The sequence below is a fragment of the Lethenteron reissneri genome, chromosome 60 (genome assembly GCF_015708825.2).
Source record: "Lethenteron reissneri isolate LAM-NWPU_2019-01 chromosome 60, ASM1570882v1, whole genome shotgun sequence".
Lineage (NCBI taxonomy): Eukaryota > Metazoa > Chordata > Hyperoartia > Petromyzontiformes > Petromyzontidae > Lethenteron > Lethenteron reissneri.
In genome coordinates, this window is record NC_083838.1 from 2320556 (window position 1) to 2337108 (window position 16553).

General features: G+C 47.0%; 1 protein-coding gene across 3 annotated transcripts; it reads right to left on the reverse strand.

Annotated features, from left to right (window-relative positions):
* Positions 1–891: 891 nt before the first annotated feature.
* LOC133357930 (inositol 1,4,5-trisphosphate receptor-interacting protein-like) lies at positions 892–15079 on the reverse strand. 3 transcript variants are annotated; one of them, XR_009756998.1, is made up of 5 exons: positions 14977–15079; positions 14630–14712; positions 6347–12844; positions 5809–5891; positions 2367–3149 (listed from the first exon to the last, which is right to left on the reverse strand). XR_009756998.1 is itself a non-coding variant. In XM_061576119.1 (3 exons), the coding sequence occupies exon 3, from the start codon at positions 2331–2333 to the stop codon at positions 1200–1202; it is 1134 nt and encodes a 377-aa protein (XP_061432103.1). In that variant the 5' UTR covers positions 2334–2342; positions 5809–5891; positions 6347–11291; the 3' UTR covers positions 892–1199. The 3 variants fall into 3 exon arrangements, 1 of the variants encoding a protein (XP_061432103.1); XR_009756999.1 differs by lacking the exon at positions 14630–14712 and having other exon boundaries at positions 14977–15001; XM_061576119.1 differs by lacking the exons at positions 2367–3149; positions 14630–14712; positions 14977–15079 and adding an exon at positions 892–2342 and having other exon boundaries at positions 6347–11291.
* Between the last annotated feature and the right edge of the window lie 1474 nt (positions 15080–16553).

Sequence of the window (16553 nt, forward strand, 5' to 3'; positions counted from 1 at the left end):
GGTTAATGCAGACATGAATCCTCGTAAAAAAGGTTTCAGTTTTGTTGCCATAAAAAAGGGGAAAACCCCTATTATTATATTTTGGTACTGGCAAAGGAGGTCTAATGATGGTTCAGGACTCCTTTAACTTGAATAGATGTTTAGAAAATGCACAAAAAACTGTTTGGGAGATGACGTTTCGTCTGAAAATGTCTGGATATTTATTAGGAGTATTATGACCGCCCCGCATTTTGGGCCTTAAGATGCTTGACGCAGTTTCAAGCGAAACGTCGACCCCGAATCTAACCTCGCCGTTGCCAGATGGGGCCAAGACGATTGTCCACGGCGGCGGGTGCGGAAACGATCGCAACAATCGGCGCGTCGTTCAGATCGCACTCATCACACACACGCACGGCGCTTGTCACGAATCAAACGCAACACCTTGGGGGCTCATCTCGCACAAGAAGCGAAAACCGTCATCACGCGAACTCCAGTCATTCCTCGTAGCTGGCGGCGTTTGGCCAACGGTCGAACAGAGACGGTGGTCAGCGCAACGCGCGGCGCTTTCAGGCGTGCTTCTGCGGCCGTCTGGAACGCTCTTCCTTCCGATGTTAGGAGGCCACTGCAGCTGTGCACTTTCAAATCGAAATTGAAAACTCACTTCTTTAGAACTGCTTTTTTGGTGACGGAAGCTGCGAAAGAAGTTCAACAAACATACATTGAAGAATTTAAAGCTTTCGTGACTGCAGGGATTCATATTCTTGTTTCTTTCAGTAAAGTCACGAAGAAGGGAAACAATAAAATAATAAAAATTAAACAATTCTCACGAAGTTTCGATTGCAACACAAGTAATCATCATCAGGTGTGAAAACCACAGCAAGACATTTTTTGAAAAAAGTGGCGGTTTTTTTTGCTGTGGTTTTCACACCTGATGATGATTGCTTGTGTTGCAATCGAAACGTCGTGAGAATTTAATCGTTTGATTTTTATTATTTTATTATTTCCCCTCTACATTACTTTACCGAAAGAACCAAGAATATACATTGAACACTTGTGCACCACGTGACAATGTAATGCTTGGCCGTGTCGGGTGGTGGAGGGTCTTAACAACAACAAAAAATCGGTCACATCATCACGTAGCCTAACCCGAAAATGAATAATGAATTGTAATTATGGCTGCGAAAACCTGACACTTCTTAGACCCGTCACAGGTGGAGCTCTTAATAAATATTACAGCTATAAGCAACAGGGCCAGAATGCTGTTGGATTATGGCAGGCAGAGATCCTTTAATCTTGACGAGTCTCTCCCTTGCCTGGTTCAGGGTGCTCTCTTTCACAAATTTGTCATCGAAAAGATTGAGGCAGCGCTCTCCGTGGGTAATGTTGCTGGGCACTTTCGCTTTCTCCGCCAGGCTCGATGGATTCCCGATAAAGAAGTGGTTGAGTTCCCTTCTCTGCATGCACTCAATGAGGAAGTCCATCAGCTGGTGCAGGTGCTCGAGCAGGCCCTCTGGTGTGTCCGGCCTCTGCGCGAGCTGGTGGAGGGAGGCCGTCTTCAGGTGGTACGAGCAGATTCCACTCGCGAACTGCGACGTCTCCTCCAGCCGAGTGTCGTGCTCCCGCAGGTACTTGAGGATCTTCAGGGCCTTCAGGTGGCAGGAGCTTTGATGCTGGCTGAGGATCTTTTTCTCGAAGACCGATAACGACAGCCTCCAGAGATGTGGGTCTGGGGATGTCTTCAAGGGTTTGGCCACCACGTAGAGATCTCTGTCAATGCAGATCGCTGGGACCAGGTCCACGCAGATATCAACACCGGGGCTAATGTTTAAAATGAGTGTACGGGCTGGCAAGTTGCCTACAAACTTTCTAACAAATTTAGACTTGTTTTGATTGACTGCTTTGTCTGCTAATGACTGAAACCACTTATATATTTCTGATGGTATCAGGTATCCATCGCTGGTAAAGTCATATTGAAATGAGTGAGGGGGACTTGATGATGTCCATTTTTTTGAAGATTGCATTTCAGATTGTAGTTGTTCCTGCTGAAATTTTATTTTACAATAGCCGCTGTAATCTGAGGTGACGGGGATAAAGATGAATTTCGGGTGAAAGAGAACGATCATAAAATCCAGCTCCATTTTCCCCTTCACCTTGAGTCCTTCGTACGAGCTGCCGGTCTGAACGATGAGTTCTTCAATCGAGGGATCTATGTTTTTCCGCAGAATGCTTCTCATCCCCGCCAGGAGTGTATGAACCTCGCGTTCAGCAGTTTTGATGTGCGAAGCAAGCAGCGGAGATGGAAATTCAACCTCTCTGCTGTAGAACTGTTCGAGTTCAATGTTGGACGCCATCATTGGAGTTCACTGCAAACACAAAGAATGTTATAATCACAGCGGACTTTTACTTTTGGTGATGTTTACTGCCACGAAGCATTTCATATCATCGTGCTTGTCTACCCAGGGAAAAACCCTCACGACATTATTTCAGGAGGGTCCTGCCTTCTTTTTTTACAGTAGAGTGTGTAGTTGCTGCTGTGTGTAATCTTAATTGAGTAATCTGCAGGCAATTTTGTTTTGCATTGGGATGCTGAAACAATACTTAGATAAAAAAAGTTCAAAATTGTTTTTTTTTAGAACAAAAAAGATATATATTTATAACAAAAATGTTTAGTTCTGCGTGACTTTACCGAAAGACCCCTTGAATATGAATTCCTGCAGTCACGAAAGCTTTAAGTCAATACGAGGTACATTGCATGCGGCCTTTTTTGTTTGTTTTCGCCGTGGGAGGAAACCGGAAAACTTGGAGCAAACCCACCAGCTCGACACACCGATGGCAAGGCATCATCAAGTCCGTATTGACCGCACGTGCTAGTGGCAAAAACATGCAAACTAACATCTATATATATAAAATCGCGAATCTGTCTGTCTGACTGTCTGTGTGTGTGTGTGTCCCCGGACCATACGCACTTTCATTGGACGCCGGTTGCCCCTGGCAACGGCTAGCGACGCCTTCGCCGCTTTCATTGGACGGCGGTTGCCTCTGCCAACGGGTAGCGACGCCTTAGCCGCGGGCTGCAGTTTCATTGGACGGCGGTTGCCCCTGGCAACGGGTAGCCATGCCTTCGCCGCTTTCATTGGACGGCGGTTGCCCCTGCCAACGGGTAGCCACGCCTTCCCAGCAGCGGGGTGGACGCCATATTTTTTATTCCCGTTAAAAATAGGCGCACGCATTAACACGCGACTCTGACGTAAATTCATCAAAGTTTCACGTCCTCTTCACTCCCCCCCCACCACAATGTGTGCAATTACTATTATAGGCTCTGTTGATTATAAAATTATAGCGATTACACAGTATTATTGTAGCGCGGGAGGGGGGGGGGGGAACGCCACCCGTACCCAACGTCAGCCGGGTGGGAAAATCAGGCGAGGCCGGAGGCTCTGCACGGTGCTAGGCCTCGACACCCACCACGCAACTCTGAGGTAAATTCATCAAAGTTTCACGTCCGCTTCACTCCCCCCCCACCACAATGTGTGCAATTACTATTATAGGGTCGGTACATAATAAAATTATAGCAATTAGACAGTTGGATTAGCCATGTTTGTTTGTTGTAGTACAGACTTAGCCTCATAACTTTAATCTAAATTGTCTTATGGTTGTTATTCTTTGACTTGCATCCTACTGGGATTTTTGCACACAGCGTTGAAATACGCTGTTTTTTTCTGGAAGACTGCTGTTATTTCCTCCAATTTTCTCTTGCGGGTAATCTCTTTAAGATGTTTCGTGTTCTTTTTTTATTTGTTGCGGTTGTACCCCAGTCAAGAGCCGCATGACTCTCAGGGTTATCTATATAGATAAAAAGGAAATTTGTGAATGTGTGTCTGTTACAAATGTTTAACGTACATCCCCACATGCAACACACTTCAAATTTGCCATGTGGGTACCTTCATAAGTGTACACCATGCTAAAATTCAAAAAACTGACTTTTTATTTTTATTTGGGGTGGGGGGAGCACAATAATGCATATATTTTGCACGGCAAGTGAGCTGTCACGTCACATCTCTGTCATGTCAGCCGCGCATGTGGAAGCGTAACGCAGTGTGCCTGCTCATCTCACCACCCCCCACCAACCCTCCGCGGCATGGGTACAGTGCCATACAAATGTCTTCCAGGTCTAAGGCGTTGTTCGCAAAGCATTGCTTTATTATTTCAGTCGTTTACTGCCGTACGCACCCTGAAAGTTGTGTGTCTGCTGCAAGCGCGTGTATGTGTACCTATGGACGCGTGCGCGTATGTGTGTGTGGGGGGGGAGCGGAACCCGGCGACCCAAATTCGATTCCCGCTCATGGCCACCACCGGTGAGCATTATTTTAACCGCTCCTGGGCCTCCCCTAGGGCGACTCAGCCTCAAACGAGTAACCGGTGTGGTGTGTGAACATCGCCACTGGGAAGACAAAGGCGGCCGGGCGTGGTGAATCCAAGACCCGGGCGAAGCCGGGTAGTAAAGCTAGTACTCTGATAATAACCCACGCATTGTCTTTGAAACTGAATGGCCTACACCAGAGGAAGCCTTCTTCATGGCCTTTGTCTCACCACCAGCGTGAGACCAGAGAACAACGTCAAAGGGCGAAAACTCCAAGGCCAATGCAAATATATGCAAGCACGAATAGCTGGGGTTTAGCACTGATGAGCAGTTACACAAACCCCACGACTGCATAACCAATGAGCGTCATATATGAGGCATTGCATCTCATCCTCGCACGTTTTAGTTGTACATTTTAGGCAGCATCTGTTGTTGGAAAGACGGGATGGACCCCATCGCAGGAATGTGGAATGTCCACTGGCACTTGTTCAACAACGAACACCGCCCTAAACCCCACGCATCCACTGCAGAGCATGGCAAATCTGCTCCCTGGTCAATGGATGAACGTGTCCTTAGGGGCCGTCCATAAATGACGTTACGCGATTTTTGACGATTTTTGACCCCCCCCCCTCGTCACACGGCGTCACAAAAAGTCAGACCCCCCCCCTCAAATATGACGTCACAAAGCTCTGCCCCCCCCCCCAAAAAAAAAAACATGCTTAAAATCTTGACGTAAAGCTTTCGTGACTCCAGGGATTCGTATTCTTGGTTCTTTCGGTAAAGTCACGTATAAGGGAAATAAAAAAATAAAAATATCTTTGTTTAATTTCCCTTCTATTGTGCCTTTACCGAGAGAACCAAGAATATGCTTAAAATCGTTTATTTTTTTTTTATTGTAGTGCGTATTTCTGTTGTAGAAGAAAACATTTATTAAAGTAAAATTTAAAAATACTTGTTTTAAAAACACGCTTTAATGAAATGTACCGTACGAGTAATGGCATAACGCCACAGCTTGGCATAAAGTAAGGTTTCCGTGGTGATTTACAGCCAACGTCAGTTGAGCGTGGACAATTAGACCCAAGCCGAAACATAACATACTAAACAGAATGTAAAAAAATGTTTTTTATTTTTCATGATAGAATATGGTATTGTCATCAGTATGACTTAAGTATACCAAGTTTGCAGTCGATACCACATTGGGAAATGGGTAAAAATTGAGATTTGAGGATACAACTACGACAACAACAGAGTGAGTTAATAGAAAGCGTGTAAAAATATCGTTTAAAAATATTTGTATTTATTTTTGATGATATAATATAGTATTGTCATCAGTAAGACATAAGTATACCAAGTTTGCAGTCGATACCACATTGGGAAGTGAGTAAATAAATGAGATTTGAGGGTACGACAACAACAACAGCCAGAGTTATATAAAAGCGTGTAATAAAAATATTAATAAAAGTACCAACCTCGGTCGTCCAGTCTGTCCAGTCGGGGCACACGGGAGGATGTTTTACTCGGTGATTGATGTCGGTGGTGGCAGGGCAGGAGTCTTAAACACACACAAAGACAAAGATTCCCCGTGTAGCCTTAACAGACTGTAGGGGCAAGTGCTGTTAGCGAGCACCTATGAAGGCCGGCACGGCAACACGAGGGGGGTGGGTGGCCAACACCACGCCCGGCCGCCTTTGTCTCCCTAGTGACGATGTTTACAGATCGCACCAGGTACTCATTTGAGTCCGAGTGACACGTACACATACACAAAGATCCCCCGTGTAGCCTTAACAGACTGTAGGGGCAAGTGCTGTTAGCGAGCACCTATGAAGGCCGGCACGACAACACTAAAAAGTGGGTGGCCAACACCACGCCCGGCCGCCTTTGTCTCCCCAGCGACGATGTTTACTACACACCGCACCAGGTACACATTTGAGGCTGAGTCGACACGTACACGCACAGCGAGAGACATCCACCGCTGGATATTCTGTCGGTGACTGGGAAGCAACTCACCTCGTGTCGTCGCACCTGAAACCACGTGGAGGCTGTGACGCGACCCCCAGGACGTCGCTGCTTTATAACCAGGCCGCGTCGTGCTGCGTCACGTGACGGGGTCACTTCCAGGCAACGTCAGCAACTGTTGCTCGGAAATCTGTCACTTGACGTGCAGAACGCGACGCGCCCATTGGGTGAAAGCCACGTGTTTGCGTGTGAACGGCGATGGGGGTGACTGACTTTCACGTTCAGTGAACGCGTGGTGAAGTCATAGGGGCCGTCCGTGAATGACGTCACGCACCTCCGGGGGGGGAGGGGTCAGACATTTGTGACGATGTGTGACGAGGGGGGAGGGGTTTGAGAAATGTGAAGTCACATCAAAATAGCTAAATAAATATAGACAACACGTTCTACTTAAATAGACTTTTTTATAAATGTTTTCTCCTACAACATCAGAGTGCAGCGCCACATTAAATACGCACTACAATGACGATAGTTAATAGCGATTTGAAGCATGTTTTATTTTTTGGGGGGGGGGGGGGCAGAGCTTTGTGACGTCTATTTGAGGGGGGGTCTGACTTTTTGTGACGCCGTGTGACGAGGGGGGGGGGGGGGGAGTCAAAAATCGTCCAAAATCGCGTGACGTCATTTATGGACGGCCCCATAGGTGCAGCTGTGCCGATTAACCCCGTTGCAAGGTACGGTCTAATGCAGGTCACTCCGTGTGTCTCTGTGTGTCTGTGTGTTGTTGCAACTCCGTGTGTCTGTGTGGTGCAACTCTGTGTCTGTCTGTGTCTGTGTGGCGCAACTCCGTGTGTCTGTCTCTGTGTGTCTGTTCCAACTCCGTGTGTCTGTCTCTGTGTGTCTGTTGCAACTCCATCTGTGTCTGTGTGTTGCAACTCCATGTGTGTCTGTGTATTGCAAATCCGTGTGTCTCTGTGTCTGTGTGTAGCGGGTAATGCTCCGCTCCGCTACTGAACCCGGCAACCCGAGTTCGATTCCTGCTTACGGCCACCAACACCAGTGACGATTATCTGAATCGGTCCTGGGGCTTCCCCTAGGTCGACTCAGCCTCAAATGAGTAACCTGGCGCGGTGTGTGAACATCGCCACTGGGGAGACAAAGCCGGCCGGGCGTGGTGCTGGCCACACAAACGTCCAGCCTTCATAGCTGCTCGCTAACAGCACTTGCCCAGACAGTCTGTTACAGGCTACACGGGGTGTTCTGCCTCACGGCAGGTGTTGTGCTCCGTGGGAGGAGTGGGGGTGTGCGTACACAGGAATGTCCTGTTTTGAGGTTGAGTTTGGTCACATGACCAGGAAGTTCCGATTTGACAGTCTTTCAGCCACGAGGCTGGAGGCAGCCATTACACAAGAATTCAAGATGGCGGCACAAATCGCGTCCCAGTGAAGACAGCTGTAATCGTCCATTGTGGGACTTTAAGAAGTTTGTTTATGTTCTTATAATACTTGGAAAGCTGTTATGTTAGAATGGCCGTTATAATGCTGTAAATGCCTTTATAATGCTGTTAAATTGTTATCATAAATATGAGGCCTAGTTAACAACGAAGCCTGCAACTTGCCTTATTGTGAATGTTACTTGTAATCGAATTCGTCGAGTCAAACTTGTACCCAAGTAACTATATTGCGATCTTGAGAGCAAGGATGACAAAATGTCTCATCCACAGTTAAGTGTTATATGTAGTGCGGTACATTTGGGGTGCAGTGTGATGAATAAACGACGTGCCTTTATGTAACACAGCAGCTTATGCTCTTATAGCTATTCAGTGGTAATGTAGGTGCCCGGTCTATCCAGGATCTATTGTTGAGAAACATGTTATCTAAGATAATGTTATGATGCTGTGGTGTTCATTCATTGTGTTGGTGTTTCCTGGTATTAACAGATGCTGTATCTGTGCTGTTTTCTTACCAGTTTTACCTCGTTAAATTCAATAAATAACGTTTGGAGTGGGATGTTCACCCTGGATCTGAGGGTTTATTGGATGCGAGGTTAACTACTCAGCTAGCGGTGCAACGTAGCGCACAGCGAGTCCGAGACACGGGGGATCTTTGTCTTTGTGTTGCAAATCCACTTTTTTCACCTCAATACTCCTCCCCATGATAATGTGCCCATACACTCCCGTGGTAGCCTTCAGCAAGGAAAGTCACGATTTTTTTTTTCACACGAACGATGCATTCACGCAAAAAAATGAAACATCTTTCAATTGTATTATGTTTCGAATTAGATTTTTTTTAATTTCTTCATTAAAAGCTTATATCATTTTACATCTGGAAGACTTCATTGAAAATTACATTTCGTCTGAATTTTATCTCGTGGTTAAGTAGATGGCCTTGCGAGGGGTTCGGTTCGATGCGGACTTTCACCTGGTTGGGATTGAGGGGTGGAGATAAGGCGACATAGAGCTGCTGGCCATGCGAGAAGACCGCTGTCTGCAGATCGATTCTAACGTAATCGTTCATGCAGGGGGAGCGCGTAGGTTTGCAGCGCCCCCTGCATGAAAACGACAGGAAGTGCAGCGTTCATCATATTCATCACAGATAAAGTTGGCGTTTATATTATTAAAATAAAATACCCGGGTTCAGTTCCCGACTCGGGGTGCCTATCTGCGTGGAGTCTTCGTGTGCTCACCCCTCCCTTTAAAATTCAGGGGTGGGGAACCTTTTTTCTGCCAAGGGCCATTTGTATATTTATAACATCATTCGCGGACCATACAAAATTAAATTTACGTTGCTCTGAAAAAAGCTCCTAGATTTATTGAATTTCGAGTCGTGCGGTTGCCTTGGCAGGGCCAGAACGAATGATTTTCCGGGCCTTTTACGGCCCGCGGGCCGGACGTTCCCCCCTCCAGGTTATGCAGCTTTCAGGTATAGGTTAAAACTCACACAACGTAACCTGGTGTTGATTGTCCAATTCCCTGCAAATGACTCAGTTGGGAATCGCACGCAGCAGGAACATCGCCTACCTTCTGCAAAAAAAACCGTGGTAGTTCACTTGCTGGGTAAACAGGCAACATACTCCATAATACAGGTTTTTTGGGGTTATATCGCGTAAAATATATAAATGTGTCGTTAAACCACGACACCACCAGACGCAGCCAAATGGTAAGAATTGTCCCGTAAACAGAGCGTGCCAATTCGTTACTAGTACAGCACACCGACATTTACAATCCATCTACAATCATTGTAACTATTGTGGCTTTGCTCTTCTACACACCGATGTGCTATACGAGCAACGAATTGGCACGATGAGGACTTTCCAACAGTTGGTGCTGCTGCTGCCCTGTGTTACTACCGCCACCGCTGTCACTCGCTAAAGCTGATAAAAAAAACTGTCTTCAATCAACCATGGGACAACGACGCCGCCTTGTCTTCCCTTGCCCTCGATATACGGAACACAGGTTCCTGAAAAAGCTGTCCGCAAGGCGACATTCCGTGTGCTGAGCCCTGTTTTCCCATTGACTTCGATGATCGAATTGGAGATGCGATCCAACGGAGAAAATGTCGGGCCCAAGATGTAATAAAATAACTGTACACTTAAGCATGCTGCAAACCTCTTTTTTAAAGCATATGCATATATATCACTTAAAGTTGAAAGTTTTTAATTATAAAATACAAATTCTTAAAATAAATTGCGAAAAAAAAGACTAATCAAGAGAAACTACGGTGTTCGCCGAGTAAATTTAACACAACGTACCTATAGCATTCGTGCACGGGTTTATAAGTCGTGTTACAAGCGAACTTCCATACACTGGGATGCATGTCTGGAAGACTTAATTGAAAACGACATTTCGTGTGAATTTTCTCTCGTCGTTAAGTAGATGGCCTTGCTGGGGGTTCGGTTCGATGAGGACTTTCACCTGTTTGAGATTGCGAGATCGAGATAAGGCGACATAGAGCTGATGGCCATGCGAGAAGACCGCCGTCTGCAGATCGATTCCTATGTAATCGAACGTCTGTCCCTGCGCCTCCGTCGTTCATGCAGGGGGCGCGTAGGTTTGCAGCGCCCCCTGCATGAAAATAACAGGAAGTGCAGCGTTCATAATATTCATCACAGATAAAGTTGGGCATTTATATTATTAAAATAAAATACCTGGGTTCAGTTACTGACTTGGGTACCTATCTGCGTGGAGTCGTCGGGTTCTCAAACCTCCTATTAAAATTCAGGGGTGGGGAACCTTTTTTCTGCCAAGGGCCATTAAATATTTATAACATCATTCGCGGGCCATACAAAATCAAATTCACGTTGCTATGCAAAAAGCTCCTAGATTTATTGAATTTCGAGTCGTGCGGTTGCCTTGGCAGGGCCAGACCAAATTATTTCGTGGGACTTATACGGCCCGCAGGCCGGACGTTCCCCACCTCTGATGGGTGATGCAGATGTTCTCTCTATTCCCAAGTCGAGGCTTATGTCTATGGGTGACCCAGATTTGTCCCCGTGTAGCCTCCCCCAGGCTATTGTGGAACGCTCTTCCACGAGACATAAGGGATATCTCTCTCTAGAGTCTGTGGACGTTTTAAAAAATGCATCTTAAAACCTATTTATACGCTTAAGCTTATTAAACGTTTAGTTTATTTAGCAAATTAGATTTCAAAATGTATGTATAATATTCTTTTTATGCTGAGTGTCTGCTGCTGCTGTATCCTGTACAGCCCTTTGAAATCCTTGATGAAAAAATGAAATATATGCGATTCTATCAGTGAGTGTGCCTACGTGTTATTCAGTCTATGAGTCAGTGTCTGTGAGTCTATAAGTCAGTGTGTCTGTGTGAGTCAGTGTGTCTATGTGAGTGTGTGTCTATGAGTAAGTGTGTCTATGTGAGTGAGTGTGTCTACGTGAGTCAGTGTGTCTGTCAGTGTGTCTATGTGAGTCAGTGTGTCTATGTGAGTCAGTGTGTCTATGTGAGTCAGTGTCTTCTATGCGAGCTAAGCGAGTACTGTATAAGTTCGTGTCGAGCCCTGCTCACCAAAAAGTGGCCCCCGCAGTACTGACAGAATTAGCGGTTGACAGAATCCAGAGTAAACCAAAACAACAAACAACAACAATAAACAACAACAAACAACAGCAGCAATGTGAGTACAGCCGAAGGCCGCCGCCGCCGCCTCCTTCTGACGTGGCAGCAAATTGCCCGCGCGGGGGGTCCCCGGTTACCATGGCGGCTTTCTGTGACGTCACCAAAGTCCTTGCCTCTGATTGGCTGAACCCTCCCAGATTGCCCACCTGGAGGGGTTGAGGAGGGGGGACGTGGAGGCTCAGGGGACCGCGGACATTTTCCCGGTTTTGAAACGACGGCTGTCGCCGCAATACGATATCGCCGTGATGCGATATTGCGACATCGTTATATCGTGATATCGCTATATCGTTATATCGCGGCGACCGCCCTGGTGCCAGGCCAGAATGCTGTTGGATTACAGCAGGCAAAGATCGTTTAATCCTGATGAGTCTCTCCCTCGCCTGGTTCAGGGTGCTCCAATTCATAAATGTGCTACCGAAGAGATTGAGGCAGCACTCTCTGTGGGTAATGCTGCTGGGCACTTGCGCGTTCCTCGCCAGGCTCGATGGATTCCCCGTAAAAAAGTGGTTGAGTTCCCTTTTCTGCATGCACTCAAGGAGGAAGTCCATCAGCTGGTGCAGGCACTCGTGCAGGCCCTCCGGCGTGTCCGGCCTCTGCGCGAGCAGGTGGAGGGAGGCCGTCTTCAGGTGGTACGAGCAGATTCCACTCGCGAACTGAGACGTCTCCTCCAGCCGAGGGTCGTGCTCCCGCAGGTACTTGAGGATCTTCAGGGCATTCAGGTGGAAGGAGCTTTGATGCTGCCTGAGGATCTTTTTCTCGAAGACCGAGAACGACAGCCTCCAGAGGTGCAGTTCTGGGGATGTCTTCAAGGGTTTGGCCACCGCGTAGAGATCTCCCTCGATTTTGATCGCTGGGACGAGGTCCACGTAGATATCAACACCGGGGCTAATATTTAAAATGAGCGTACGGGCTGGATAGTTGCCTACAAACTTTGTAAAAAAATTTAACTTGTTTTCTTTGACTGCTCTGTCTGCTAATGACTGGAACCACTGATATATTTTTGATGGTATCAGGTATCCATTGCTGGTAAAGTCCTTTTCAAATGAGTGAAAGGGACTTTCTGATTTCCAAAAACCTGTTGCTTGCAGTTGAGTAAGTGGTTGTCGCTCAGCTTCTATTTTACGATAGCCACTGTAATGTGAGGTCATGGGGATAAACTTGAATTCCGGGTGAGAGATAACGATCATAACATCCAGCTCCATTTTCCCCTTCACCTTGAGTCCTTCGTAGGAGCTGCCGGTATAAACGATGTCTTCAATCAAGGGATCTATGTCTGGCCGCAGAATGCTTCCCATCCCGTCAAGTAGTGTACCAACCTCGCTTTCGGCAGTTTTGATGTGCGAAGTGAGCAGCCGAGGTGGAAACTCAACCTCTTCGCTGTAGAACCGATCGAGTTCAATGCTGGACGCCATCATTGGAGTTCACTGCAAACACAAGCAACGTTCAAATCACAGCGGACTTTTACCTTTCGTGATGTTTACTGCCACGAAGCATTTCATATCATCGTGCTTGTCTACCCAGGGGAAAAGCCTCACGACATTATTTCAGGAGCGTCCTGCCATCTTTTTTTTACAGTAGGGTGTGTAGTTGCTGCTGTGTGTAATCTTAATTGAGTAATCTGCAGGCAATTTTGTTTTGCATTGGGATGCTGAAACAATACTTAGATAAAAAAACAAATTTGTTAAAAAAAAAAATTTTTGAGAACAAAAAATATATATATTTATAAAAAACAATGTTTAGTTCTGCGTGACTTTACCGAAAGACCCCTTGAATATGAATTCCTGCAATCACGAAAGCTTTAAGTCAATACGAGGTACATTGCATGCGGCCTTTTTTGTTTGTTTTCGCCGTGGGAGGAAACCGGAAAACTTGGAGCAAACCCACCAGCTCGACACACCGATTGCAAGGCATCATCAAGTCCACATTGACCGCACGTGCTCGTAGCAAAAACATGCAAACTAACATGCTCTGATAATAACCCACGCATTGTCTTTGAAACTGAATGGCCTACACCAGAGGCGGCCTTCTTTATGGCCTTGGTCTCACCACCAGCGTGAGACCAGAGAACAACGTCAAAGGGCGAAAACTCCAAGGCCAATGCAAATATCAAAGCACGAATAGCTGGGGTTTAGCAATGATAAGCAGTTACACAAACCCCATGACTGTATAACCGATGAGCGTAATATATATGAGGCATTGAATCTCATCCTCGCACGTTTTAGTTGCACATTTTAGGCAGCATCTGTTGTTGGAAAGACGGGATGGACCCAATCGCAGGAATGTGGAATGTCCACTGGCACTTGTTCAACGACGAACACCGCCCTAAACCCCACGCACCCACTGCAGAGCATGGCAGGTCTGCCCCCTGGTCAATGGATGAACGTGTCCTTAGGGGCCGTCCATAAATGACGTTACGCGATTTTTGACGATTTTTGACCCCCCCCCCCCCGCTCGTCAGGCGGCGTCACAAAAAGTCAGACCCCGCCTCAAATATGACGTCACAAAGCTCTGCCCCCCCCCCCCAAATAAAACCTGCTTAAAATCTTGATTTAAAGCTTTCGTGACTGCTGGGATTCATATTCTTGGTTCTTTCGGTAAAATATCTTTGTTTAATTTCCCTTCTATGTGCCTTTACCGAGAGAACCAAAAATATGCTTAAAATCTTTTAAACAATTTTAATTGTAGTGCGTATTTCTGTTGTAGGAGAAAACATTTATTGTAAGTAATATTTAAAAATACTTGTTTTAAAAACACGCTTTAATGAAATGTACCGTACGAGTAATGGCAGAACTCCACGGCTTGGCATAAAGTAAGGTTGCAGTGGTGATTTACAGCCAGCGTCAGTTGAGCGTGGACAATTAGACCCAAGCCGAAACATAACATAGAAAAAAGAATGTTTAAAAATATGGTATTGTCATCAAGTTTGCAGTCGATACCACATTGGGAAGTGGGTAAAACATTGAGTTACAAGATATGGGGATACGACAACAACAGAGTGAGTTAATAGAAAGCGTGTAAAAAGATCGTTTAAAAATATATTATTTATTTTTCATGATAGAATATAGTATTATCAGTATGACATAAGTATACGAAATTTTCAGTCGAAACCACATTTGAAGTGGGTAAAAAAATTGAGATTTGAGGATACAACAACAGACAGAGTGAGTTAAATAAAAGCGTGTAATAAAAATAATAAAAGAAGTAAAAACCTTGGTCGTCCAGTCTGTCCAGTCGGGGCACACGGGAGTATGTTTTACTCGGCGTTTGATGTCGGTTTTGGAAGCACAGGCGTCTTAAGCACACACAAAGACAAAGATCCCCCGTGTAGCCTTAACATACTGTAGGGGCAAGTGCTGTTAGCGAGCACCTATGAAGGCCGGCACGACAACACGAAAAAGTAGGTGGCCAACACCACGCCCGGCCGCCTTTGTCTCCCCAGTGGCGATGTTTACTACACACCGCACCAGGTACACATTTGAGGCTGAGTCGACACGTACACGCACAGCGAGAGACATCCACCGCTGGATATTCTGTCGGTGACTGGGAAGCAACTCACCTCGTGTCGCCGCACCTGAAACCACGTGGAGGCTGTGACGCGCCCCCCAGGACGTCGCTGCTTTATAACCCGGCCACGTCGTGCTGCGTCACGTGACGGGGTCACTTCCAGGCAACGTCAGCAACTGTTGCTCGGAATTCGGTCACTTGACGTGCAGAACGCGACGCGCCCATTGGGTGAAAGCCACGTGTTTGCGTGTGAACGGCGATGGGGGGTGACTGACGTTCACGTTCAGTGAACGCGTGGTGAAGTCATAGGGGCCGTCCGTGAATGACGTCACGCACTTCCGGGGGGGGAGGGGTCAGACATTTGTGACGATGTGTGACGAGGGGGGAGGGGTTGAGAAATGTGACGTCACATCAAAATGCGCGACTTTAAATAAATAAATATAGACAACACGTACTACTTAAATAGACTTTTTAATAAAAAAATTATCCTACATCAGAGTGCAGCGGCACATTAAATACGCGCTACAATGACAATAGTATAAAGCGATTTGCAGCTTGTTTCATATATTTTTTTGGGGGGGGGTGGGCAGAGCTTTGTGACGTAATATTTGAGGGGGTCAAAAATCGTCCAAAATCGCATGACGTCGTTTATGGAAGGCCCCATAGGCGCAGCTGTGCCGAATAACCCCGTTGCAAGGCATGGTCTAATGCAGATCACTCCGTGTGTCTCTGTGTCTGTGTGTTCCAACTCCGTGTGTGTCTTTGTCTGTGTGTTGCAACTCCGCGTGGCTCTGTGTCTGTGTGTCTGTTGCAACTCCATGTGTGTCTGAGTGTTGCAAATCCGTGTGTCTCTGTCTGTGTGTAGCGGGTAGCGCTACTGAACCCGGCAACCCGAGTTCGATTCCCACTCACGGCCACCAACACCGGGTGGGGTCGCGCCGTTGATATGTCCACACTTCCCGGTTGAAGACCTTCTTTGCCCCTCGCGTCGGTTCGTTATCCCCTAAAGTTTCCTTATCGGTGTCTGATGTGTCCGGCGTGCCGTTCCCCTTGCCTGTTCAACCTCTGAAGGCGCCTGTTGTGCCTCCCACAGGCTCGGCGACCTTGAGCCAACCTGACGCAAGGGATCCTGCACCGAACGGGCCTCCACCAGCGGCGAGGGATTTCGATCCCACGGCTCTTCCAACCCCGCCGGGATTGCAGTCAGCGAGGGCCCCTATTCTCGAGAAGGATGGGTCGGCGTCCCGTACCAGATCCAAGTCCCTTCCCTTCCGTTATTGCTACCGTTTTTATTGTTGTATATTGTTCTTTATTCCGATTGTCTGTTATGGTGTTACTGTTGCTCGCATTGTTGTCTCGTCTTGATTTAGCCGGGACGGCTAGTCTTTTACACCGGGGGGGGGGGGGGGGGGGGGGGTGTGATGTAATGAGAGCGTATGTGGGGTTTTGCTGCCCCAGCCCCTAAGCCAATCAGGTGACACAAAGCATCGGGGGCAGGGTCTAAGGGCGGAGCCGGGTGGCATTAAGGGGGGGGTATTATCTGGAAGGTTCTTAAGGGGTGTGGCGAAGGGCGGAGTCTGGGTGACGTGGAAGGGGGATATAAGGGGGAGCCGGAAGGGGCTCGGGGTC

What these genes read in the sequence shown, in the direction of transcription:
- LOC133357930 (XM_061576119.1), bottom strand. Translation starts at nt 2,333, where the DNA reads ATGATGGCGTCCAACATTGAACTCGAACAGTTCTACAGCAGAGAGGTT.